The 27862-nt window shown below is 43.7% G+C and overlaps 2 protein-coding genes across 3 annotated transcripts in view; one reads left to right on the forward strand and one right to left on the reverse strand.

Annotated features, from left to right (window-relative positions):
* MYLK4 (myosin light chain kinase family member 4) overlaps positions 1–16615 on the reverse strand; it is a 797874-nt gene extending 781259 nt beyond the window's left edge. The window contains exon 1 of one of the 2 annotated variants that reach the window (XR_014529601.1): positions 16332–16612. Coding sequence is in view for 1 of the 2 variants with exons in the window: in XM_083519289.1 (XP_083375415.1) it covers positions 16332–16387 (56 nt within the window). In the remaining variant the exon portion in view is untranslated. Of the gene's footprint in view, positions 1–16331 lie in introns of both variants that reach the window. The other variant, XM_083519289.1, reaches the window with a different exon arrangement.
* Positions 1–27862, forward strand: part of WRNIP1 (WRN helicase interacting protein 1) — a 41982-nt gene that overhangs the window by 3138 nt on the left and 10982 nt on the right. Inside the window, exons 2-4 of the mRNA XM_083519398.1 lie at positions 14396–14587; positions 16394–16638; positions 27245–27468. Of these exons, the coding sequence (XP_083375524.1) occupies positions 14396–14587; positions 16394–16638; positions 27245–27468 (661 nt within the window). The remainder of the gene's footprint in view (positions 1–14395; positions 14588–16393; positions 16639–27244; positions 27469–27862) is intronic.

The raw sequence follows: 27862 nt of genomic DNA on the forward strand, positions 1-27862 counted from the left end.
TGTCCACTGTTGTTGATTGCAAATTTGGAAGATTGTAAAAAAAGAAAAGAAAAAAGCTCAGCAACTTTTTGAAGCAACTGTGTCTGGATTTGCACTTCTTGAAATATGGCAACCCTATAACAGAACAGATCAAGAATAAAGCATTTAAGTGAGGAAATGTTATATACAGTGGTACCTCGGTTTACGAACTTAATCCGTTCCAGAAGTCTGTTCTTAAACCAAAGCGTTCTCAAACCAAGGCATGCTTTCCCATAGCAGCGGGGGACTCAATTTACAAATGGAACACACTCAACAGGAAGCGGAACATGTTCTGCTTCCAAGGCAGAGTTCACAAACTAAAACACCTACTTCCGGATTTGCAGCGTTCTTAATCCAAGTTGTTCATAAACTAAGCTGTTCTTAAACCAAGGTACCACTGTACACCTTGATGCTACAGCACATGGGACATGTGTCTTCCAAGATTCTCTAAGTTGCTCCAGGAAGAGACTAAAAAGCTCAGGCTAAGTGTAAGCCGTGTAGATCAAAAGGGAACAATACGCTTGAAGTGACCAAATCTGTGGCTATTGGAAGTGGTAATAAATTACCCCCGAACCTTTAATACTAGCATCCTGCGTATAAGGTAAAGGTAAAGGGACCCCTGACCATTAGGTCCAGTTGTGACCGACTCTGGGGTTGTGGCACTCATCTCGCTTTATTGGCCGAGGGAGCCGGCGTACAGCTTCCAGGTCATGTGGCCAGCATGACTAAGCCGCTTCTGGCGAACCAGAGCAGTGCACGGAAATGCCATTTACCTTCCTGCCAGAGTGGTACCTATTTATCTACTTGCACTTTGATGTGCTTTCGAACTGCCAGGTGGGCAGAAGCAGGGACGGAGCAACGGGAGCTCACCCCGTCGCAGGGATTCGAACCGCCAGCCTTCTGATTGGCAAGTCCTAGGCTCTGTGGTTTAACCCACAGCGCCACCCGCGTCCCTAGGCATCCTGCGTATGCCCACAGTCAAATAGCATGAACCAGGAGCATCAGTTTGTTCTATCAAGCCACAAATTAACTTTTAAAAAGTTTTCCCTGTTTTGTCCTGGCTGGTCCAGCTGCTTAAACACAAGCTTGCAACCTGAGTAAGCTGTGCTATGATTTATGACCCTCTAATGTGCAAGATTCAGATTTTTGCATGTCTGCCATGAAGCACCCAATTTTAGTCTAGGGATACAGCAGGGAAACATCCACGGCTGTAACCCAAGCACAGAATAGCTTTGCTGTTGCAAATGAACATCAGAACTGTCCAAACCAAAGGTTTGGTATAGCCTTGTTTTTGTACTTTTTTTTTGTTTATGTTTTAACACCCGTGCAAAAGGGTTACGTAAGGGGATGTCTGACATGTTATTACTTAATAAATTGACTCTGAAGGCTGCAAACCAGCTGTTCTCGGTCTTCTGTGTGCAATCTTAAACCACGTTAATGGAGTTAATAGACGATGGGAATGTGTTAACTTCAAAGCAACATGCTGTCTTGGCAATCTGTATTAAGTTTCACAGGGCTTATTTTTGTCTTTTAGCTCTTAGTTCAAACTTCATCGTGACAGGGCAAAAGTATTTGTAGTTTAGGCCAGGGGTACAAATGGGATATTTTAGTTTGGAACATATTGAAGTGTTCACTTCTCTGACAGCTTGATTGATTTCTGAGTCGTTTCTTCTCCTTGCTGTTTATCAGTCTCTTTTTCTTCCTTCCCAGGTTGTGGCTTTCTACCATAGACACACGTGTCTTATTGGCATTCCTTGTATTAAACTGAATTGGTTTCCACTACAATTGCTGGTGCCAGGCATATAGGGCTGTCAGCATAAACAAAGTGATACTCCTCTCTCCTTCCACTATGACCATCTTTGCCTTTTGCAATACAGTTGTACCTCGGTTTAAGAACAGCCATGTTCATAGCTGTCAACTTTTCCCTTTTCTTGCGAGGAATCCTATTCGGAATAAGGGAATTTCCCGTTAAAAAAGGGAAACGTTGACAGCTATGGCCCTGTTTATGAACTATTCGGTATAAGAACTCCGCAAAACTGGAAGTAGTCTTCTGGTTAGTGAACTTTACCTCGGTCTACGAACGGAAGCCGAACAGTGGAAGGGTACCGGTGGCGGGAGGCCTCATTAGGGTTTAAGAATGGCTTTGGTTTAAGAACGGACCTCAGGAACGAATTAAGTTCATAAACGGAGGTACCACTGTATAACAGTGGAAAGTCAGCCTACTTAAGTCTTTATCTGTGCAACCATAAAGGAGATACTTTGCTTCTTCAGAGACACAGCTTGCCAGTGTATATTAACTGACTGCAGTCACTGACGATTTTCACAGATTATGGGAAAATTCATAGTAGGGATGAATTCTAGAATACCAAAACAGTATAATTGGTTATGATCCACCTTATCTTAAGAGCATGGGTGGGGAAAAGGTGCTTATTTCTTAACAACTCTTACAAAGGTTACGTAAGATGGCCACATTACAATTCAGAAAGGAAAGTCTGAAAACAACGCTAATCAAATGATTCCCTGTGTACAATTTTGAGGAATACTATTGTTTAAAAATTAGGACTGAATAACACCCTAAAGGCATGCCTGCATTAAAATGCATGGACATGTGATTTCCTGTCACACTTCGGTGGCAGGTCAGAGTTCAAACCCACTCCAAACATAATGGAGTATTTTGGGGACATTCTTATTCTTCTTTTTTGTGATATATCTTTATTGTGTTAAAATAGATACATTTATGCCAGGAAAGCAAACAAACCAACAAACTGACATACAATCAAATAAACAAACTATACATTGACAAACAGACAATAGCAATATATGAAACAACACAATTCTTATAACTAACATCATTTGTACTCCCAGTGATGTGAATGATTGTAAAACTTATAAAACAAAAAATTAAAAATGGCTTCCAGTTAGTCTCACTGTACTTTATCTGTTGATTATCTTATACCGCACAGTTACATATTTCGTATATAGTTTCTGTTAACTTCCCTACAAACTTATATTTATACAATGCAAGATTCAGTCTAATTTTGCCAAGAAGTTTCCTTTTATACCGGGGACAATCTTATTCTTATTCTTAGTTTAGTTATACTCACTTTTTCCCTGACAAGGACTCAAGGTAGCTTACAGATAAGAACAGCTAAAAACATAGGGGGGGGAGGAACCAATTAAACATTGATAGAGTTAAATCTATCTGTAATCTATTAAAAACATACAGATAATTGCAACGAAAACAGCACGGCACCAGCCCTTTCAGTAAAATCAGTCAGTTCCCAAAAGCCTGTTGGGGCAAATAGATATTTAACTGCCAGGGAAGCAGTCTAATTTCTCTAGGCAGGGAGTTCAAAAAAGTCTTGGAACAGCCACTGAGAAGGGACAATAAGCTTTCAGCGGCCAAAAGAAACCAATGGTTTTTGTGAACCTATGGCCATTGGAGGGGAGGTTGTTTCAACAAGTGAGAATCATTGTGTCACTGAGGAACAAATGTCACCTCTCTTTGGAGAATGGGGGTTCAAGTTTTGTATTAATCCTCAGTTGTATGTTTAGGTGACAACTGCTGAGAGTGGTACATGACCCAGGACAATGCAAATGAAAAGCATAAAAGCCAGCCATCAGGAGTAGCAATTGCAAACCTCTATGCCAACCCTTTCTTGGGAGAGAAGCAATGACAAACCTAGACAGCATCTTAAAAAGCAAAGACATCACCTTGCCAACAAAGGTCCGTATAGTTAAAGCTATGGTTTTCCCAGCAGTGATGTATGGAAGTGAGAACTGGACCATAAAAAAGGCTGATCGCCGAAGAATTGATGCTTTTGAATTATGGTGCTGGAGGAGACTCTTGTGAGTCCCATTGACTGCAAGAAGATCAAACCTCTCCATTCTGAAGGAAATCAGCCCTGGGTGCTCACTGGAAGGACAGATCCTGAAACTTAGGTTCCAATACTTTGGCCCCCTCATGAGAAAAAAAGACTCCCTGGAAAAGACCCTGATGTTGGGAAAGATGGAGGGCACAAGGAGAAGGGGACAACAGAGGACGAGATGGTTGGATAGTGTTCTCGAAACTACCAGCATGAATTTGACCAAACTGTGGGAGGCAGTGGAAGACAGGAGTGCCTGGCATGCTCTGGTCCACAGGGTCACGAAGAGTTGGACACGACTAAACAACAGCAACAACATGCCAATCCTCCTTTCCCTTACAGAGAAGTGTGATTTGTAGTTGCCAGTCCCAGAAGATAAAGATAGATGTGGCCAAGCATCATTTTTGTCAAAAGGGCTTGGCAGCAAGGCCATTTGGGGAAATGGGGGCTTGACTGTCTCTGGGCTTAAGTGCCTATTCATCCATACCAGTTGCTTAAAGGGTTTCACATGTGGCTGAGATTTGTTGTCGCAACAAGACCTTTTTTGGGGTGGAAGTAGATTTAGACTTGAGCGGCTCGGTCCCTGCATTAACAAGACTAGGACGGATGTTGTGTGAAATTGTCAGTAAATTATGAAACTCCGCCCTGCACCTGTTATCTCTACCTTGTTTATTGAGGCAAGAAGACTTGAGGGTAATCGAATCTGACTGACCTGACAGGGGTTGCTTACCGTTTAATGGATTACTCTAGCAAAGCTATCTCGGCTGTTTGTTATGAACCGGGAAGTCCCCTGGTAAAATATCTGCCAAATCAGGGATTTCTTTTTGTACCCTTCAGGGCTAATTTCCAGTTTCCAAATTTTCAAACGGTGGGCCCATCACTGCACGCAGTGTGCTGTAGGTGATGAGGCCAAACACAAAGATGCCCTGAATTTCTGTAGGTAGCTGCCTTTTGCTGTGTATATGTTAAATCTCATTTTGCATACTTGACCTGTATACACCATTTTCAGTTGAGAGTATGAGTTCTACGTCAAAAAAACAACCAACTACATCTGCTCCCCCTCAAAAAAACAACAACCCACAATTTACTGTGATAACGTTGTAGGTCAGTGTGGTTTAGCGTGTTAGATTAGGACTAGGGAGACCCAGATTCAAATGCCGTTCAGACACAAAGCTTGCCGTGTGACCTTGGCTAAGTCACAATCTCTCAGCCTAGCCTGTCTCACGGGATTATTGTGAGGATAAAATGGAAGGTCAGGGGAAATAATTATGTTTAGCAAACCTTGAGCTCCTTGGGGAAATGGTGGGGTAGGAACATGGTAAATATCCGATGCTGCTTGAGAAGTTAGGAAATGGAAGTATATATTGTCACAACAGCTCTCCTAATTTTCTTCGTTGCCACTGGCCTTGATGAGGACCTCCTCCTTACATATTTATTATTTATTCTTTATTAAATTTGTATACTTCCCTATATCCACAGGTCTCAGTGCAGTTCACATGATAAAATCACAACATATAAACATTAAATACACAATAAAAATAAAAAATAAGAACGGCCCAATAACCCCCCTCTCCCCAACACATTTTAAAAGGGCATTGGATGTCAGTCAACCAAAGGCCTGGTTAAAGAGAAACATTTTTCCTGGCACCTAAAGGTGTATAATGAAGGCGCCAGGCAAGCCTCCCTGGGGAGAGCGTTCCACAAACGGAGCTGGGAAGAGATGGAAAGTTTCATGTGTAATGCCCGGTGCTCTTAGTTTGACATGGTGGTCCATGGGTTTGTGGTCTCCACCCTACAGAACTGCCTTTCACAGCTGGTCTCCTGGGAATGTTGGCAATGGGGCTGTGAAATAAATGCAGCGTGGTTTCCTTGGCTGTTCAGACCCCTGCCTTCTTCCCAGCTGGCAGCAGACTTCTGTAATAAATGTAGTTCCCCCATCCTAAGCCCTGAGGGTCTTTGCCAGGGAGAGCTAACAGCATGAAGCAGCTGTTGGCCACACCATCATTGCAATTGCATAGGGAGGGGGATATGGATTCCATGAATACCCAATGGAGGGTCATTGATTGCCTTCTGGGTGGGCGGTCAAGTTACCAGCAATAAATATTGAGGACCAGGTGATGCACACATTTAAATAGGGAAGGGCAATTTTGACGCTGATCTTGGTAAGTCTTTTGGGACCTGCTATCTAGTGCGCAGTGCAATCATGTGTTTTAGGACTAATTAATATTGGATATATATTATATGAAAATAAAGGATTAAATTTCTGCTCTGGGGCTCCCAGAGAACCCTCTAATTCCAAAGAGTACAAGAGAGGTGTGGGGGACTGACTACTGTATTTTATATTTTCAAATGAAACATACTCAGTCATTATGTTTTGTTTCAGGAGATTGTGTTAGCAAGCGTCATGGCATCAGGGTACAATCAGATTTAAGTATAGTCATGTGCAGATTTTAAATCACACATTGATTACTCAGAAGTAAGCTTTTGTTTGCTTTCTCCTTGCACAGTCTCAAACCTTTACAGGAAAGGTGGTTAATAATTTTTAATGAAAATTAAGCAACGTATAACGTAGTTGCAAACATTACAAAAGTTCAGATTTAATGCATAACTCCTCTTTGACTTGGATTATTTTGACTTTTATTTCTTGAAAGGAAAGAGTAGGAAAGAATGGATCCCACAGAAAAATGTGTGCATAGCTGTGTGTAAGTTTGACGAAAAGGGAAAAGGAAGAAACAGCCTTCTTTATTTTCTAGGAGGGACTGTGTTAGAAGTGAGAATGTTAGCTGTTGTATATCATACTGTAAAAAAAAATCCTTTCCATTTATGTTCTATTTATGTATCCTGGTTTTTTTATAGAATCCAGTATTCTTATGTCTTAACACCTGTTGCTTGTAATTAAGGCTGCAACTGTATACACAGATATCTTAAGAGTATGCTCTGATGAATGCAGTGCAATATGCATATGAGCAAATATGCACTAAGATCATATACAGCTTGGGGATAGATTGATGCAGAATATTCTGCCCCGCAATAAATAAAAAAGGAACTGAACTTTTTCAGATAGCATTCAAAACATATGCTTTCCTGAATCAGCAACAGCTTGGTAATCTCCAGTTTCTGAAAATGGAAGAGGATAGCCTAGAAAAGTCTAAAAGTGGTTGGACCACCATCGGCCCCAGCTATTATGGCCAGGATTCAGCAGGGAATTGTAGTGTAACCTAAAGGTAAAAGAAGTAAAGGACCCCTGGGCGGTTAAGTCCAGTCAAAGGTGACTATGGGGTTGCAACGCTCATCTTGCTTTCAGGCCAAGCATTTGTCCACAGACAGTTTTTCGGGTCATGTGGCCAGCATGACTAAACCACTTCTGGCGCAACGGAACACCGTGACGGAAACCAGAGCGCACGGAAACACCATTTACCTCCCCGCCACAGCGGTACCTTTTTATCTATTTGCACTGGCGTGCTTTTGAACTGCTAGGTTGGCAGGAGCTAGGGCAGAGCAACGGGAGCTCGCCCCGTCACGCAGATTCAAACCGCCGACCTTCTGATCAGCAAGCCCAAGAGGCTCAGTGGTTTAGACCACAGCACCACCCGCGTCCCAGTGTAAACTATCAACACCCAGAGGACTACAGGCTCCCCATACATACTTGGACTGAGCTTGTACTGGCTTATATCCAACGACAATCTTTCTACCTTTGGCTGCCTAAAAGGTTAAGGAGACTGAGAAACAGGAGAGAGAGTGAGAGAGAGGTTGGGGGTGTATGTGCTGCCATTGATGGAACAAACAGAAGTGCCCTACTCTCACTGTTAGTCCCCAGGACATAAAGCTCTGGCTCTGAAACGCTCTCCAATAGAGGATCAGGTTCGGAGCACCTGCTGAAGTAGTTCTGATCTTTGGGATATCTTTTCGGGCAGCATTTAGGCTTGTCACCGCCTGCCCTCACCAGCTGCAGAGGATCTTTTGGCCCAGAGCAGCTATTGGAGAAGAAAGTGGGGGCAGAGGGGGCTGCTGCCCAGTTGTTGCTGTTTTTTAAAGTATGTACAGCAATCTGAATAGAATTAAGATCCAGCCAAGAAAAGTTCAGGTTTGAAAAGCCTTATCCATACATATATCTTTTGGAACTCCTGAATGAGCTGATTGCTTAGATGAGTCTATTGAAAACCTTTTCTTAATTGTCTAACGTGGCTTCCCTGATAAAGCAGGCAACCCCTTTCTCTGAGAAAAAGTTGGTTATTTGTAACATAAGTGCGAATGTACCGTATTACCCCGAATATAAGCTGCACCCGCAAATAAGCCGCACCTGTAAAATGCAAGGTGGGGAAAGATAAAAAGACAATACCCGGATATAAGCTGCTCCCTTAAAATTCCACAGGCACTCACACCCGTAAATGGCAAATGTAGAAGAAAATCCTACAGGTACTAGAGAGGACCCGCAGGTGGGTTAAACACCAGTTCGTAGCACCGTAAATGCAAATAAAAAAATGAACACTGCACTGTAAAATACAAGGAAAGCGATGAATGACATTAGAATAAATTGCACAACAGTCTGAAGCTCACAAATCGGCAATAAAACTTTTTCCCCGTTTCGTTTTACCATATGTCTGTTTCAGCAACGATACCGTAAAAGCCAATTTTTGTAAGGTCACAAATTGCACTTTAACTTTTCGCGGTTGGAATTTTTGGGGGGCGGAATTGTGGCTTATATTGGGGGCAATACAGTACGTTGAAAGCCCTCCCAGGGCGGGATTTGAAGGTCCCTGAGGCCATCACCTTGCTGAAGCTAAGCAGCTGTGGCTCAGTATCTTGGAGTTCTCAGGCGCTGTCTTAGACGCAAGTCCCCTTCAAGTCCCCCCTTCATGCAGGGGGGGGGGATGTCTCTTGTAAGATGGCGCCTGCTAAATTCAGGGATGGGAATGTGCCCCCCCGAAAGTTGTTGGGACTCCAGCTCCCAGGAGTCCCAGTTAGCATGGCCAATACTTGGAGATGGTAGGAGTTGCAGGCCACATTCATCCCAGGCTTCAAAGCAATCTCATGCCCGCTCACAGAATGTACTCTTCTCAGAGTGGTTAACGGTCAATCTCTATTCACAGGGAGCCCTGGGAATTGTAGCAGGTCCCATAATTCTTGGGAGCTATGAGTGTTTGAAGTGGTAGCATTGTTCTTTAAATGTGTGGCGTGAATTTAGCCATCCATCAGCAATAGGTAAAAGAGCCACAGGTTCACTATCCCTGATGGCACATGCAACTTCTAAAACTGAAGGAAGCATTCTCTCCACTATCAAAACAATTGTTTTAATCGGACACAGATACACTAATCCTTTAGTTAATGAATTCAAACTCATTCATTTGTCAGTTGCCTTTGGGTGATTTGCATCGTGCTGAACTCTTACATCTCGGCTGCACTGATCAATTGCTGTTATTTCTTGATTAGTGCACCAATTGAATTGATGGAAGCTTGCAGCCATTTTTTTGTTCTTTGTTTTGCTTATTTATTAGATTTATAGACCACCTTTCATCATAAGATCTCAGGGCGGTTCACAGAATAAAATACAGGATAAAAACAAGTAAATAAGTAAAGCAAAGCAGCAAAACAATAACCCTCCCCACAAAGGCCTGGTTGAAGAGGAACACTTTAACATATTGGGAACTAAGGGTGGAATCCAGTGCAGGTCCAACTCTAGAGCAGACCCACTGAAATTAATGAATGTGACTAACTTAGGCCATTGCTTTTGAATTATGCTTTTGAATTGCTTTTGAATTATGGTGCTGGAGGAGACTCTTGAGAGTCCCATGGACTGCAAGAAGATCAAACCTCTCAATTCTTAAGGAAATCAGCCCTGAGTGCTCACTGGAAGGACAGATCCTGAAGCTGAGGCTCCAATACTTTGGCCACCTCATGAGAAGAGAAGACTCCCTGGAAAAGACCCTGATGTTGGGAAAGATTGAGGGCACAAGGAGAAGGGGACGACAGAGGACAAGATGGTTGGACAGTGTTCTCGAAGCTACCAGCATGAGTTTGACCAAACTGCGGGAGGCAGTGGAAGACAGAAGTGCCTGGTGTGCTCTGGTCCATGGGGTCATGAAGAGTCGGTCACGACTAAACAACAACAACAACTTAGGCCATTAAGTTTAGTGGGTCTACTCTGAGCAACACTTGGTTGCTACAACCCTCAGTCTGAGAGAGAATAACTTCACAGCTAAACTACTCGGTTTGTCCGTGACTCAGCTGGGATATGAGTCTGTATTAACCAGACGAGCCCGTATTGATCAGGTCAGGTTATATAGTCTTTCTATCCTTCGACTTTCTGTGGATACTGAATCCTGACAGCGGTATCTGATTGCGGCAGGATGGGGAGGAGGAACTAAGCTGAGCTGAAACTCTGAAATCGAGAAAGCCTGCTGCCTCCTACTCGCATTCCTAAAGACTCTCTTGCTGCTTCCCTGAAAACATCTAAAGTGTTTGCTATCCAGACGGTTGGTTCGCCACACCTGTCCCTCTGCAAATCCTTCCTGCTCTTTTCAGGAATGTCCCCTCATAGTCTTACTCGAGCTTATCTTGCTGTGGTTCCTTGAATAGACGAGGAAATGTTTGGCCGATGGACAGAGAACATGAGTTTGCGGGTGCTTCCACTCTAGGTTCTTTTTCTCCACAGTGACCATCTTTTCCTCACTTCCAGGATATCCAGATAATATTTGTCCTGAATAGTTGCATCCCTAGGTTTCCCCAGTTTGTTTTCTCATTTCCCACCCCGGGTTGGTTTACTGAGATCATCTTATATCAGCCATCCCCAACCTTCGGCCCTCCAGATGTTTTGGACTACAATTCCCATCTTCCCTGACCACTGGTCCTGTTAGCTAGGGATCATGGGAGTTGTAGGCAAAAGCATCTAGAAGGCAACAGGTTGGGGGTGCCTGTCTTATATTATGTGAGCCTAAGGCCAGGTAGACATGATACCTTTGAAGCATATTTCCACCCATCAAAGATTCTGGGCACCCACAGCATTACAGTTCCCATCAGCTCTTAACAAACCATAGTGCCCAAAATTCCTGGGGGGGGGGCATGCATTGAATGCTCTTTAAAGGTATAGAGTATATACAGCCTTCTGCAGTATAGGGCAGTTTCCTCTATTCCAGTCACGTATTCTTTCTTCTCTTGTTATGAGTTGGGTTTCCCTCCTTCTTTATTTCCCTTTTTCTTTCTCCTGGGGTGTTTATAAAAGATAGCTTAGGTAAACTGAGCTATTTCTGCTCTGCTGGGGTTTCCCAAGGTGAATTTTGCAACAAATGTACCGAAACATCCAAATTTGTACCTAAAAATATTTTCATAGAAACGCGGTGCCGAAGGCATGCCTGACTGTGACCCCCCCCCCCTCATCAAACTTCATGTATGGTGCCCCACCAGGGGTCACTAAAGCTGTCCCCGCCTGGTGTGTGTCTTGCCTTAGACCACAGAAGTGGTGGCAATTGTCAAGGCAGGTCACAACACCACGCTGGTAGCTGTGTTTGCTTTGGCAGGTCACAAATTGAGAAGGCCTGGTGTAAGGAGTACCAAAGAGTGTCCATAAATAATTGCCGAGTCCTGTCGGGGGGGGGGGCAAAGAGAGAAAGGTGAAATAGCCGCCTTTTAAGATAAATCAATCTGACAGCCAAGAAGGACACTCATTTGTGTGGGCCAAAGCTTTAGTCAGCAACAAAATAGTCAGATGCAACACACAAAACCTTTGGATTAATTTATTGAAATAATCTGAACTCAGTATATAACATTAATGCTTTTAGTAGGCATATGATGCATCTGGTGTTCAAATGACTTTGCACACGTTATTTCTACGGTCTTTAGAACAGTGTGGTAATGTTGGGCTATCTTTGCCGCTTTCTTGACCAAATTAATAATAATAATAATCTTTATTGCGGTCCAACAACCCATAACATGGATTCAGAATAAAATACAGATTCATACTGACAATCCCCGCAGGGAAGGGAGACCTGATATGTTTAGTCATGGGTATGTTGATCTTTGATTTGTATGACTACTGAAAGAAACTTTGCCACAGCCACTGTGATATCATTTGGTGCAGATGACACCAAACTGGGAGGGGTGGCTAACACCCCAGAGGACAGGATCACACTTCAAAACGACCTTGACAGATTAGAGAACTGGGCAAAAACAAACAAGATGAATTTTAACAGGGAGAAATGTAAAGTATTGCAGTTGGGCAAAAAAAATGAGAGGCACAAATACAAGATGGGTGACACCTGGCTTGAGAGCAGTACATGTGAAAAGGATCTAGGAGTCTTGGTTGACCACAAACTTGACATGAGCCAACAGTGTGATGCGGCAGCTAAAAAAGCCAATGCAATTCTGGGCTGCATCAATAGGAGTATAGCATCTAGATCAAGGGAAGTAATAGTGCCACTGTATTCTGCTCTGGTCAGACCTCACCTGGAGTACTGTGTCCAGTTCTGGGCACCACAGTTCAAGAAGGACACTGACAAACTGGAACGTGTCCAGAGGAGGGCAACCAAAATGGTCAAAGGCCTGGAAACGATGCCTTATGAGGAACGGCTAAGGGAGCTGGGCATGTTTAGCCTGGAGAAGAGGAGGTTAAGGGGTGATATGATAGCCATGTTCAAATATATAAAAGGATGTCACATAGAGGAGGGAGAAAGGTTGTTTTCTGCTGCTCCAGAGAAGCGGACACGGAGCAATGGATCCAAACTACAAGAAAGAAGATTCCACCTAAACATTAGGAAGAACTTCCTGACAGTAAGAGCTGTTCGACAGTGGAATTTGCTGCCAAGGAGTGTGGTGGAGTCTCCTTTTTTGGAGGTCTTTAAGCAGAGGCTTGACAACCATATGTCAGGAGTGCTCTGATGGTGTTTCCTGCTTGGCAGGGGGTTGGACTCGATAGCCCTTGTGGTCTCTTCCAACTCTATGATTCTATGAATAGGCTTCAGATTGACCCGGCTGATTTGCCAATAGTGGTTTAATCAATAGTTCCCTAGCTTGACCATATTGTCTGCAATGCAATAAAATATGCCTCATGCAGTCGACGTCCTGAGAGCATACACAGATCCTATTTTGATAAGGAATACCTCTCAGTCTGCCATTTAATGAAATACATTTAATCTGGCTTTGGTGAAAAGATGCCGATATGTTGTTGACCAAATCAAATACAATCTATTTCCCCCTATTATTGTTGGTTTTTAATGCATGGGGAGGAGGATCTTTTTCCTATCAAAGGCAGTTACTAAGGTAGTGATCTGTTGGGAAGGGTTACATACCAAAAGGCCAGAGACAAAAGTGTTCAGCGTCACCTGTCTTTCTGCCCCCGTAATCACACGCAGTTGGCTGCCAGGCAGAGACAGATGACTCCTGCCAAACCTCAAGCATCAGCCACTGAATAGTGCCTCATTGTGATCTCTCTCAGGCAAAGCCTCCACATGTGGAATTTGGGTTTCCCACCTCCTTCCTGCTGCAGTACTCCCTAAAAAAGCTATTCCTGAAAGTCTGGGATCCTTCAATGCTGCATTTAATGCTATGCAGAGGGCTGCAAGAGGCAAGAATTCTGCAGAAATCTGGGAGGCAAGCAATCTGCAGAAATCCAAGATGGCTGCCTTGTGTGAATGGCATGCAGCTTTCTGCTCACACAAATCTGCCTGCCGATATCCGTAATAATAATGGAAGTAGCAAATGGGAGCACTCCCAAGCTTGGTGTATCAAGCTGTTTCTTGTGCCATGGAAGCCTGCGATCCAAAGAACTAGAGGCCAATGAGGATTTGGGCTTGTGTTTTGGAAACAGCACCTTGTCAAGCCACATGGCAATCTGTTTTTGAAAATGGAGAGGCTTTCTGAAGCCAGCTGGTGATAAATGGCCTGAGAGTCTGCTGTCCAAAGAGAAACCTTCTCTCCCACTGGCTAAAATAGCTCTTTGGATTCCCCTTCAGAGGATGGTAATTTTCGCACTCCCTTCCTGTCAGAATAATGTGTCCTTTTCAACTACAGTGGTGCCTCGCAAGACGAAAAGAATCCATTCTGTGATTCTCTTCGTCTAGCGGTTTTTTCGTCTTGCGAAGCAAGCCCATTGAAGGATTAGCGGATTAGCGCTATTAGCGGCTTTTAGCGGCTTAACTGCTGATTGGATCAGCTGATAAGCGGCTTAGCGGCTTAGAAAAAGGGGGGAGGGGGGGAAACCAGCAGGAACTCGCAAGACATTGTTGTCTTGCGAAGCAAGCCCATAGGAAATTCGTTTTGCGAAGCACCTCCAAAACGGAAAACTCTTTCGTCTAGCGAGTTTTCCGTCTTGCGAGGCATTCGTCTTGCGAGGCACCACTGTAATGCCAAATAGATTTTCCAGTCAGGAAAAGAAAACAGACGTTTTCTATCCCAAAACACTCCTTCGCTTCTTCACAGCCCAACACTGTTTTCCCCTCCCACTCTTCACAATGCCTTTTAGCCATGTCTTTTGAGTTATTGGAGGAAAATCAACACCCTTGTGCTTTTCTTCCTTTCAGACCACCTTGGCTCACATCATCGCGAACAGCAGCAAGAAGAACGGCACACGATTCGTGACCCTGTCGGCCACGAGTGCCAAAACCAACGATGTCCGAGAGGTCATTGCTCAAGCGCAAAATGAAAAGAGGCTCTGCAAGAGGAAAACGATCCTCTTTATCGACGAGATACACCGTTTCAATAAGTCTCAGCAGGTACCGATTGCTACCGTCTCAGTAGGAAGTAGTCGAAAGGCCTCCCTTTGGAAATGAATGGCTTCTACACGATGTGGTTGAGCAATACTTAAATTGATAGGTTTCTAGCATCTCAACTGAGAGTCTGTGTGGCATAGTGGTTAAAGTGTCAGACTAGAACTCTGAGAGGCGAGGGTTCAAATCTCCTGTCGGCTATAAAGCTCTCTAGGTGTATTTTAATTTTATTGTATTTTTAATCTTTTGTTGGAAGCCGACCAGAGTGGCTGGGGATACCCAGCCAGATGGGCTGGGTAGAAATAGTAAAAAATTATTATTATTATTATTATTATCATTATTATTATTATTATTATTATTATTATTATCATTATTATTATTATTATGTGTTCTTGGGCCTGTCACTATCTCTTAGCCTGACCCACCTCACAGGGTTGCAGTGAGGATGAAATAAAATATAATGTCTCATCCTTTTTCTGAGGTTCTCTGTGTGACCTACATGGTGGGGTTATCCCATTTTTTATTATCTCTACCTTACAAGGTAGATTAGAAATGAAAGAGAACCAGTGCCCTAAGGTCACCCAGCAAGCAGGGATCTGTCCCTGAGTTTGTTGACGCGCATTTGGCTTTCAAAACTAGAACCTACACTTCTTTTAACCTATATTGAAACTGCACGTCTGGCATCTCTTTGCTGACTGAATTGAGAGTTCATTTGCAGCCTTAGGAAGACCGCAGTCTAGTTTAAACCACAAGCTTTGGGATTAGGAAGTTGGCAGGCAGTCCAGCATTTCAAAATACACTCCCACCCTGTGAACAAACATGCGAATGCATCATCCCTAAGTCTGGGGGTGGGGTGAGGGGGAAGAGGCAGGAAAGCAAAGGCAATACTGACTGGGCTTTTTCATAATTTCTTACACTTGCATCTTAGAGTTTTCAGTTCTGCAGTCGAAATGGAATATGAGAACTCTGGGCACAAAGAGGTGTTGAAAGTTCTAAAAGATCTTTTGAATGATGGATTGCTGCGATGGGGAGATCTGCGTAAAATGTTCCATGAATTCCTAAAGTCGCATTCGAATTGTTTTCCACCAAAATATCAGAGTTACATGATTCTTTATGACCTCTGAAAAACCCTTTTTGGGGAGAAAGAGGCACAACGGACTCACTTTTGTCAGTTTAGCATTGCAGTAATGATGAATATGTGAACACTTTGCCTCTGTATCTCAAAACAGTAAAGCAAAAATTGCAGGAACTTTTTTCTTTTTTACACAACACAGCCCCTCAACATACACTGTAAATGGAATGAATAAAGCTGCTATTACAGACCAAATTAAGAATTTGCTTAATATATGGCATGCGACTATGCACTTTGTTTTTCCTTGAAAGGTGCCTGTGTGATTGGCATTGGGAATGTGGTGCCTTTGGGGAGGCAAATCTCTTTACTCCCCACCAGAAGTGGAACAGAGGTTGCCCCCCACCACCGCCACCACCACACAGCTAAGAAACTTTTCTTTAAGGGTCCTGGTCACTCCTGGGGAAGAGAGATCCTGGTTCTGTTTAAGGTAGAGGAAAGGAAAGATGCACTGCCATCTCAGTGAAAACCACACACACCTTAATTATGTATGGGGGGGGGGAACAAGAGCATCTAGTTTGGTCTTTGGACGAGCTGCCAGCGAAACGTCCAGAACGGAACTGCTTCAGTCTCTGAGCGAACGGAAAATCGCAATTGCGATTGTGAATTAATTGTACTCACGGGGAATGCCTCAAGTTGTCGTTGATGGGGACCAGTTTCTTCTGCTTCCCTCCCATGTCCAGGATACCTTCCTTCCTCACGTTGAGTGCGGGACCGTGACGCTTATCGGGGCAACCACCGAAAACCCTTCTTTCCAGGTCAATTCGGCTCTTCTGAGTCGCTGCCGCGTTATTGTCCTGGAGAAGCTCTCGGTCGAGGCGATGGAAGCTATTCTGATGCGAGCTCTCAAGTCCTTAGGGATCCAGATTCTAAGCCAAGGCGAGCAACCCGCTGGCTCTGTGAATGGCAGCGACAGCAAGGACTCTGAGTAAGTATGCTTTGCGGAGCGCAGCGTGTTAACCCACACCACCCAAGGAATCCATTGACAGCCTGCCAGAGCAGGAGTGAGAAAGAGGTTATGGTGTGGTTAGGAGGGGGTGGGAATACTTTTAAAACTCCTTTTCATAGGGGAAAAGGATGCATGTATGCTCACTGTAAATGGCATAAAAAAACCAATGCAAAGCTGTTGTCTTTCTTTCTTTCTTTCTTTCTTTCTTTCTTTCTTTCTTTCTTTCTTTCTTTCTTTCAAAAAACCCCATGCTTTCCAGATTACAACAGAGAGCGTTACGCTAGCTGTTGCAATTTCTGATTTGCCTGCAGGATATATTAAAAGTGCGCTACAGCTGGGGATTTGATTTGGGTTCCTGTCTCATTTGTACGCCGTCGTTCTTGTTGCTGGCTACAAATGCATCATATAACAGCCAAGTGTTAGCCGAAATATCCCTTCTCTCCTTAACTTGAATCTCTCCATCCAAAATGTAATTGAGTGCTTGTTCGACGGCAAATCAAGCGGGAACAGAATAATTGCTCCTGTGTAACCAGTGCTTTATGTCTTTTTAAAAACAACAACACAAATTACCCATTCAAAAATTCCAAACAATCCGGGGAAATAAGAGAAGTTCTGCTAAAAATATTCAAACCCTTCTGTTATGCTTTCTTCTCTGTCTCTAAACTCAGTCTAAAAGTTCTGAAGTCTAGATGTAAGAGGGAAAGGCTACTTCAGGTTGGGCATACGGTCAGTGAAGCATATGGCCATAATCTAAGGGGTCGTTAGTCATGTTCCTCCTCGCATACCAGGCAGAATTCAGTACAGTGGCACCTCGGGTTAAGAACTTAATTCGTTCTGGAGGTCTGTTCTTAACCTGAAACTGTTCTTAACCTGAGGTACCACTTTAGCTAATGGGGCCTGCCGCGCTGCCGCCACGCGATTTCTGTTCTCATCCTGAAGCAAAGTTCTTAACCTGAGGTACTATTTCTGGGTTAGTGGAGTCTGTAACCTGAAGTGTCTGTAACCTGAAGCATCTGTAACCCGAGGTACCACTGTATTATGTGTCTGCCTTGCATGGCGATAAGGGGGAAGGAAGAGACCACACGCTGGTAAATCTCTCTTGACAGATTTAGATATTACCTCCAATCCATTGGGAAAAAATGGATGCTTAAGTCCCACGAATCAAATCAATAGGACTTAAGTGATTTGTAAGTGACCTGTAACATGGATTTCAGTAGAACTTAAGTGTACAGTGGTACCTCGGGTTACATACGCTTCCGGTTACATAGGCATCAGGTTACAGACTCCGCTAACCCAGAAATATTACCTCGGGTTAAGAACTTTGCTTCAGGATAAGAACAGAAATTGCGCGGCAGTGGTGCAGCAGCAGTGGGAGCCACAATTAGCTAAAATGGTACCTCAGGTTGAGAACAGTTTCAGGTTAAGAACGGACCTCTAGAGTGAATTAAGTACGTAACCAGAGGTACCACTGTAACTAACTTTCTCTTGGAAGAAAACACTTGCGGTTCACTTATAAGAAAGAAAGCTAGGGGGGCATAAAGACCTCTCTTTTCTTCAGCTTTGATGTGACTTTTTTTGCTCCAGTACATGCAAGTTCCTAACAAGATTGCATAAGTTAGGGAAATGAAGGAATTCTGTTTCCTTATTTAGGATGCTGGGTTTGTACGGCTGTTTATTCTTTTTGTTGCAACAGGGCATGAGCTGTGAGTGCAAAGTGTGGGTCAGAGCAGCACGGCTTCTTAGGCTTCATATTATGTCACAGCTGTGCGTACGGTGACTCATTGGATGGGTTTGGGAGGCTTTCATTTCTGGGTGGAATGTCGGTAGAATGAACAATCCCGCCTCCTCCTTCCAAGGCATTATATTTCACTAGACCCTAGGCATGCATTGAGTAAATATTTGTTCTGTCAGTGGAGACCAGATTTTAGGGATCAGCTTGGTGCTGTTTTTTATTTATTTATTAGAACCTGTTGGCTCACCAACTGGAGCCAGGTGTAAAATACTTTTTTAAAAACACAAAAACTCGTTTCTCATAAGGAGCGAGTTAAAGTTGATGTGTACAGCACTTGCATAATACTGCTAGCCGGAGGAAGTGAAAATATATTTATATATTATCCTCGTCGGTTCTGCCAGTTGGGTAAACATGTATAAACAGAAGCGCCAAAAGGTTAGCAGGGCTGGTCAAGGTCACATAATAAGCAAAAGCCAGAGCCAAGAAATGGCAAGACTTCTTAGGTGCCCTTTATATGTTAGAATCAGTGAATGTGAGAAAAGCTCTGCTGGATCTGACCAAAAGCCTATCTAATCCAGCATCCTATTCTCATAGCGAATTGTTCTCTGGTTTTCTCCAGCAAATGATGTACCCCAGCCTTGACTCAGCTTCATCCCACAATTCTGCTGCAGAAATTTTTATTTTAGTTTTATTGATTTATTAGATTTATATACTGCCCTTAATCGTAAGATCTCAGGGCAGTTCACAGAATAAAATACAGATAAAAAACAAGTAAATAATTAAAACAAAACAGCAATCCAATTGTGCACACACATACACCCTCCCCACAGACACATTTAAAAGGCTGCAGGATGTTAATCAGCCAAAGGCCTGGTTGGAGCGGAATGTTTTCTGCCTAAAATATATATATAATGAAGGTCCCAGGTGGACCTCCCTGGGGAGAGCGTTCTACAAATGGGGAGCTACTACAGAGAAGGCCTGTTCTTGTGTTGCTACCCTCTGAACCTCATGTGGAGGAGCCACACAATGAAGGGCCTCCAATGATGAATGCAAGGTTTCTATGGGGAGAGGCGGTCTTTGAGGTCATACGGTCCTGAGTTGTTTCAGAATTTGTCTGGTGCCTCCGTGGTGGAACCTTCATGTGGATTCGTATATGAACACAGGACCAAAGAAAAAAGCTGCCTGCATGGTGGGCTAATGGCATGCCTTTGCACTCTCCATAAGAACATAAGAAAAGCTCTGCTCCATCTAGTCCATCGTGTTCTCACAATGACCAACTAGATGCCCATGGGAATCCAGCAAGCAAGTACAACAGCCCTCTCCCTGGTTCCCAGCAGCCAGTATTCAGAGGTAGAGCATAGCCATTATGGCTTGTAGCCATTGAGAGCGTTCTCCTCCATGAACTTGTCAAGAAGAAGAAGAGTAGAAGAGTTTGGATTTGATATCCCGCTTTATCACTACCCGAAGGAGTCTCAAAGCGGCTAACATTCTCCTTTCCCTTCCTCCCCCACAACAAACACTCTGTGAGGTGAGTGGGACTGAGAGACTTCAAAGAAGTGTGACTAGCCCAAGGTCACCTAGCAGCTGCATGTGGAGGAGCGGGGAAGCGAACCCAGTTCACCAGATTACGAGACTACCGCTCTTAACCACTAACAGCACACTGGCTCCCAAATCTCTTGGCAGCCATTTCTACGTCTTGTCAGAGTTGATTCCACAGTTTAACTCTGCATTGCGTGAAGGAGACTAGCAATATCCCAGTGGAGGTTTCCTCTTGTACACTTAGTTGTAGTTTTCCTTTACCTTTTAGGTAACATGCCACCCTGAGGTCAGCTGGTGCTAGGTCCTAGGCTGTTTTCCCTGCCTGCCTGTTTATATTTTTGTCTCTAGGTATCACTGGTTACAAGGTACAAACATCAAGGCTTGGTGTCCAATTATGTCCTGTGTTAATTTGGGAGACTGGCAAAAATACGAAATAGTGCAAGTGTAAGATGAGAGTATGGGGGGGATATATTCAGAGGTTGGAAAGTAGGTTAGTTTCCTGACTTGCAATTGTTACCTCATGTAGGATAAATGGGCAGCTGTAGAATATGGAAGTAGAAGAGGAAACTTAGGTATGTTTTAATATAAGGCTGAAATAATCAGATACTAAGAAATTCCTCAAACCAGTAAAGAAAGAATATTTTGTTTTTAGATTTTGATGCTTCTGCCGACCACAAAGTTGTTATTAACAATTTGTTTTTAACTTGGACTCCGTGCTGAGGAACAGGTGGTTTTCAAAGGCACACATTTTTTAATTACCATATGCAAATGATTAATAGGCATTCTCCCAGAAATATGAGGATTCTAGGATCCCTTTCAACACAGGTTATCAGGGGAGGGAGGGATGTATTGCTTAAAACACTGAGCTCTGTAAAATAGTATTGTGCTAAAGCAATTAATCATTTTTTAAAAAAATTATGGGGAATTGCATTCTCGGTTTTTGGTGAATTCTCCTGGCACCAGTTTGATCTCAGGCAAGTAAGTTCATAGTTTGTTTTGCTCCTCTATCTTCCCAATCAAACAGGTACTATAATACTGGTATTTTTTTAGTTAAAACAGTAATAGAATATGATCATTTAGCATTATGGTGTATATTGGTAGTTTTCAAACATTGTTGCCAGGAACACATGGATTCCTTGCAGGCAGTAGAATCATAAATTTAATTGTAGAGTTGAAAGAGGCAACGAGTCCCCTGCAATACAGGGATCTTTTGCCCAATATAGGGCTCAAACCCACGACCCTGAGATTAAGAGCCTCATGCTCTACTGACTGAGCTATCCCAGTACACAGGCATCAGGGGTTCCTTGGAAATGGCACCCAAAAGGAGAGACTATTACTCAGTGGCTGAGCATCTGATTTATATAAGGTCAGAGCAGGTAGCAATGAGCATTCTTTCTTTCTTTGTCTCCCTGTGTGGTGTATATGTCCAGTTTAGACATTACAGGGGTACCTTGGGTTAAGTACTTAATTCGTTCCAGAGGTCCGTACTTAACCTGAAACTGTTCTTAACCTGAAGCACCACTTTAGCTAATGGGGCCTCCTGCTGCTGCTGCGCCGCCGGAGCACTATTTCTGTACTCATCCTGAAGCAAAGTTCTTAACCTGAAGCACTATTTCTGGGTTAGCGGAGTCTGTAACCTGAAGCGTATGTAACCTGAAGCATATGTAACCCGAGGTACCACTGTATACCAAAGGCAAAATTGCCCAGAGCCAATACCAGTTGTACTAAGGACAAACCTACCTATGTGCTGGTCCCTGCTTCAAAGAACATGCTTGCTGCTGGTTTTCAAATCCACTTGCAAATAGTGTGCTCTGAGTACTGACATTTTAAAACAAAAACATCTGGCTGCTTTGGCAGCCGTTTCTCGCCTGGGGAAAACTTAAAATACAGTCATACGTCAGGTTACAGACGCTTCAGGTTGCGTTTTTTCAGGTTACGGACAGCCGAAACCTGGAAATACCAGAATGGGTTACTTCTGGGTTTTGGCGGTCACAGAAGCGCTAAATCATGCTTTGCACATGCACAGAAGCGCCAAATTGCAACCTGCGTGTGCGCAGGCGCAGGTTGCGAATACTGCGGTTGCGAACATGCATCCCACACGGATCACATTCGCAACCCGAGCGTCCACTGTACTCCTTTTCATGTTATTTTGTGTGGACCTACTCTTGTCTGTTTTATTGTATGTTGGAAAACATATTTTATAGTTTTAATGCATTGGAATCCACCTTGAGAACTTGGGTTAGTGGGCCAGGTATAAAGGATACAAGTAAACTGAAGTCCCCTCTCCCTTTGTGCAGTGGCTTGCTTGGGTCACCTAGAGCTATTCTGCTTGCAGCACGCTGTTGGCAGCAGGGAGAAAAGGGTGCATAGTCCCGCCTTCAGTTATTTGCAGCTTGGCAGCTTCCTCTGGGAGATACCCTGATAGGAATCCCAGGAGGAATTCTGTTGGCCTGTGCCAGGTAATCCTATTATGACTGTATTCTTGTATATCACGGTAGCAATCGTTCTTCACAATGCGCCTCTATATCCAGTTACATGGAAAGATAGTAGCCCTTAGGCCAAGAACATGTGTAGGCATGAAACGTACGTATAAAACAATGTCAGAGAGTTCTGAACAATCTGTGAGATGTGCTGAACAGTTCTGTGCAGGACCAGATCATATAAAGATCCATTGTTTAAATGGTCTCTCACAAGAAAATCCCCCAGCACATTTCTCTAAGTACATTTTACGGGAAGGTGAGCTATAGACAGTGTTAGAAACTCAGATATACAGTGGTACCTCTGGTTACGTACTTAATTTGTTCTGGAGGTCTGTTCTTAACCTGAAACTGTTCTTAACCTGAAGCACCACTTTAGCTAATGGGGCCTCCTGCTGCCACTGCGCCACCGCTGCACGATTTTTGTTCTCATCCTGAAGCAAAGTTCTTAACCCAAGGTAATATTTCTGGGTTAGCGGCGTCTGTAACCTGAAGCATATGTAACCCAAGGTACCACTGTATAGGCTAATTGCCAATAAGCCAAGGTTATCGTCGCAACAACGAAATGTATAGGTGCTATTTTTGTGATGAGATATTATTATGATGATGATGATGATGATGATGATGATGATGATGATGATGGAGGGGGTGAACCATGTGCTCCTTGGAGAAAAATGTGGGATATAAATGCAATTAATAAACTTTTCTACTTAAGAATGCAGGAGGGGACAGCAAGATGGAGATGTCAGTCGCAAATCTGGCATCCAGAGATATCCATGTGGTTACAGTTGGAACCTGTTCCAGTTAAAAAACGCACCTGGTGCCTGGCTAATTTCGAACGCCGCCTATAGATGCATTACCTATGATGTGTTTAGCTGGGAGCCTGTGTACACTGTATCTGAGGTGGTGAAAACTTGTGGTTTTTCGGACCCAGCCACCCAGCCTGTGAGATGTGTGTACTTTATCCACTCCTGGAATTTTTGAAAAAAGGCTGTTCATTGACTCCTAGAGTCAGGTTGATGTTCACACACGCATCCTTTCTTCTGACGATGGCTACTAGCTTTTCCTTTTCCTTTTTGGGTTAAATCTATAGGGAACCTTCTTCAGCCCCAAGGGCCGCATTCTCTTCTGGGAAAACCACCTGGGGGCCGAAGTCGCCAAAGTAACAAATGTAAATTTGAGCTTTGCGCAATAGCCTACTTTCTAACCACACTCACACATTCTTCTTTATCCTCCACCCAGGCAAGCAAGAAACATTCTCAGTGTTCAAGGACACATTCCAACTGGAGGAAAACCACTCAAAGTGGCTGGGGAAAGGGTTGTGGCCTAGGAGGAGTCCCAAGGCCCCTGGAAGATTTGGCTCCTGGGCCTGTTGTTGAACATCCCTGCTGTAAATTCCACCACAACGCTTCACATTCCTAAGCACCCATGTTGATATTTTGTGGATAAACGCACTTCTCTAAATGACTGATTTGGTTATTGAAGGGTATAATTAGATCAATTCAAAACCAATCCCTTGACTTCTCTAGCCGCTTGATAACCATTTAAAGAAAACGACCGTAAATCCTTCAGTGAATGAAGTGCAGAACCTCCGGCAATCCTGGGTTTATGTGCAGTGCCAACATACTCCATAAGGAATTGCTGTCTGTTCCAGTCTCCCCGCACTAATCCCTGTTGGATAAAAAGGGCAATGAGTCAATGAGCTGGAAACAGCACAGGTTGAAGTGCTGTACATGCCGGATTCTGAAGCGTGGCAACTCCTGCCCTTGAAAAATAGGTTGGCTGTGTTTCTGTATTCGCGAAAACGTTAAGGAGATGGAACCACCATTTGGTGTAGTGGTTAGAGCAGGGGTCAGCAAGGTTTATCTTGCCTGGGCTGGATTGGTCCCATGAAGATCCCTCTGTGGGCCAGATTGTGTGAGCATGTGCGCCTGTGATTTTCTGCGTCTGCACATGCGCAGATGTGATTTTCGGCGTCTGTATCTGTGCAGACGCAATTTTCAGCAGCATGGAAGCGAGTCCCCACCTCACACTGCACCTGTTTAGCGCAGTGCACAACTCAGTTCAGGGGCAGCTTGTGGGCCGGTCAAACAACCTTCGTGGGGTTCTTCCAGCCCATGGACTTTAGGTTGCTGACCCCTGGGCTAGAGTGTTGGTTTAAATCTTCATTTACCCATGAAGCTCAATGGGTAATCTTCAGCCCACCTAGGGAAGTTTTTAATTTTTGATGTTGTATTGTGTTTTTACTATTTTTATTGGGAGCTGCCCAGAGTAGCTGGGGCAACCCAGTCAGATTTGCGGCATATAAATAATAAATTATTACAGTGGTAACTCGGTTTACGAACTTAATACGTTCCAGAAGTCCATTCTTAAACCGAAACCGTTCTTAAACCGAGGCGCGCTTTCCTCGGTTAATGAGGCCTCCCGCTGATGGTGCCCTTCCACCGTCCGGATTCCGTTCATAGACCGAGGTAAAGTTCTCAAACCGGGACACTAATTCCGGTTTTGCAGAGTTTGTAAACTGAATCATTCTTAAACAGGACTGTTCTTAAACCGAGGTACCACTGAGAGCCAGTGTGGTGTTAGTGGTTAAGAGCAGTGGACTCGTAATCTGGGGAACCGGGTTCGCTTCCCTGCTCCTCCACATGCAGCTGCTGGGCGACCTTGGGCCAGTCACACTTCTTTGAAGTCTCTCAGCCCCACTCACCTCACAGAGTGTTTGTTGTGGGGGAGGAAGGGAAAGGAGATTGTTATCCGCTTTGAGACTCCTTTGGGTAGTGATAAAGCGGGATATCAAATCCAAATCCAAACTCTTCTGTTATTATTACCTTGCATGACTGCTGTGATGATAAAATGGAGGTAATCATGTAGCCCAACTGGAGCAACTTGGAAGAAGCTTGGTCATAAAATGGATGAGTGAAAGAAACAAATGTGATTATTGCAAATGGCACCTTCTACAAAAGAAATTGAAGTTGTGTGTTTTTTTTTCCTTGGGGGCATTTCTAAATCACTGGCAGCAGTATCTCCAGTGCTGATAGATTCTGTAAATTGAAGGCCTATTCTCTCCTCCCTCCTTTTAATCTGACTTTTCACAGCAATGCTAACACCTCTTTTCAAAATCTGTAAATTCTGCTATCTTTATGGTCAGCTTGAGGCAAAGGGTTGTGGGGCCTGCAGGCATCTTTCAACACTGATCTTCGGGTTATTTTGTCATTTAAGTAGGGTAAGATGTTATGGAGAACTCAAGGCAGCTGTCGAAGTCAGCAGGTCTCAGTCTGCCCTTGAGGAAAGCAGGACATGACATCATCATGTTGCGAGTTGCTCTACAATTTTCTACTGTTCGGTTAAAGTAAATTTTGTCCTTTAACCTGCCTGGTGCTTCCTGGTATTGAGCTTTTTTCACCCTTTTTAAAAAAGCATTCACATAGTTGCTCATGTTTGTGCTACTGAGTTTCACACGAGATGGGGGGAATGGCCAAACCCTGATTTTGAACCCATTGTAGTCTTGCTTTGGCTTCCATCCAGTGCAGCACCAAGAATTCATGCTTGCACAATGGAAACCTCCTTTCACCACAGACCCCTGAAATCTGTTTTGTGATTTCCCTCCAGAGCAGATTTGAGGAGGGCACAGGGTGCACGAATGGGGAAGTTGCATTGGGCAAGAGGGAATCTTCTCATTGACAGGACACTTCTTGAATGCAAGCCTTAATAAGATCTTTTTTTAGTTCCAGTTCAACGCAACGCAAACAATGGGCTAGGTTCTATTTCAATTCAAGAAAAATAAAAATAAAGCAGGAAGTTGCTTTCTTAGTCCCCGTTCAGTATGACTCCCTGATCAAATCTAAAGTTAATCTTATGTAGATAAGGCGTTACAAAGTTTGTCTCTCTTGCCCATTGTCTGGCTGCAAGTACAGACAGGTTTCGTACAATGGGTAAAACGTCCATGGTGATTCTAGTTACAGGTAGGTAGCTGTGCTGGTCTGCAGTAGTCAAAACAAAATTAAAAAATTCTTCCAGTATCACCTTAGAGACCAACTATGTTTGTTATTGGTATGAGCTTTCATGGTGGGACCAGCTGCGAGAAAGGGCTCCTTTCGGGCCACTCGTACCGCCACCGCCCGCCTCACTTGAGTATAAGCCAAGGGGGGCTTTTTCAGCATTAAAAATGTGCTGAAAAGCCGGCTTATACTTGAGAATATATGGTAGTTGGTCTCTAAGGTGCTACTGGAAGGAATTTTTTATGGTGATTCTAACATGCTGTAATGCTTAAGCATACTTTGTGGATTGCACACTCTGTTTAAAGCCCTTGTAATTTTTAAGGGAGGCGGGTGGTGCTGTGGTCTAAACCACTTAGCCTCTTTAGACTTGCGAATGTAAGGTCAGCGGTTCAAATCCCCGTGACGGGGTGAGTTCCAGTTGCTTTGTCCCTGCTCCTGCCAACCTAGCAGTTCGAAAGCATACTAGTGCAAGTAGATAAATAAGTACCTCAGCGGGGAAGGTAAACGGCGTTTCCATGCGCTCTGGCATTCGTCACAGTTTTCTGTGCACCAGTAGCTTGTTAGTCATGCTGGCCACATGACATGGAAACCTGTCTGCAGACAAATGCCGGCTCCATCAGCCAAAAAACGAGATGAGTGCCGCACCCCATGGTCGCCTTTGACTGGACTTAACCGTCCAGGGGTCCTTTACTTTTTACCTTTTTACCTTAATATTTAACTACTGTGGCATTTAGTTAGGGATAAAGCTCATATCCATTTGGCTCTCAGTGGTCAGGGCAAAGAAATGTGGCCTTGTGGACAATAGGAGATGCACTCAGATATCATGTCTTTCATTTCAGATGCTGTGTGTGCATCGAGAGAAAAGCTGTAAACACCCTCGCGTATCTTTGTGATGGCGATGCGAGAACTGGGTTGAATGGACTCCAGATGGCTGTTCAGGCCAGGTTAACTAAGCTCCAGCAGCAGAGTAACACACATGGCTGTTCTGTTAACGAAATGGTCATCACAGAAGATCATGTTAAGGAGGGACTGCAGCGATCCCACATTCTGTATAATCGAGCCGGTGAGTAGCTAATAAAGAACGCCCCATGTGATTTAGTGCTATGAATGAAGCTTGGTACCCAGCTCAGCAACGAATAATTATAATTATAATTATAATTATAATTATATTTATATTTATAATTTTATAATTATAATTAATAATAATAATAATAATAATAATAATAATAATAATAATAATAATAATAATTTATTATTAATACCCCGCCCATCTGGCTGAGCCTCCCCAGCCACTCTGGGCGACTCCCAATCAAATGTTAAAAACAGTACAGCATTAAATATTAAAAACTTCCCTAAACAGGGCTGCCTTCAGATGTCTTTTAAAGATAGGATAACTGCTTATTTCCTTCACATCTGAAGGGAGGGTGTTCCACAGGGTGGGCGCCACTACTGAGAAG

The sequence above is a fragment of the Podarcis liolepis genome (assembly GCF_965112155.1).
Source record: "Podarcis liolepis genome assembly, chromosome: 8".
NCBI lineage: Eukaryota > Metazoa > Chordata > Lepidosauria > Squamata > Lacertidae > Podarcis > Podarcis liolepis.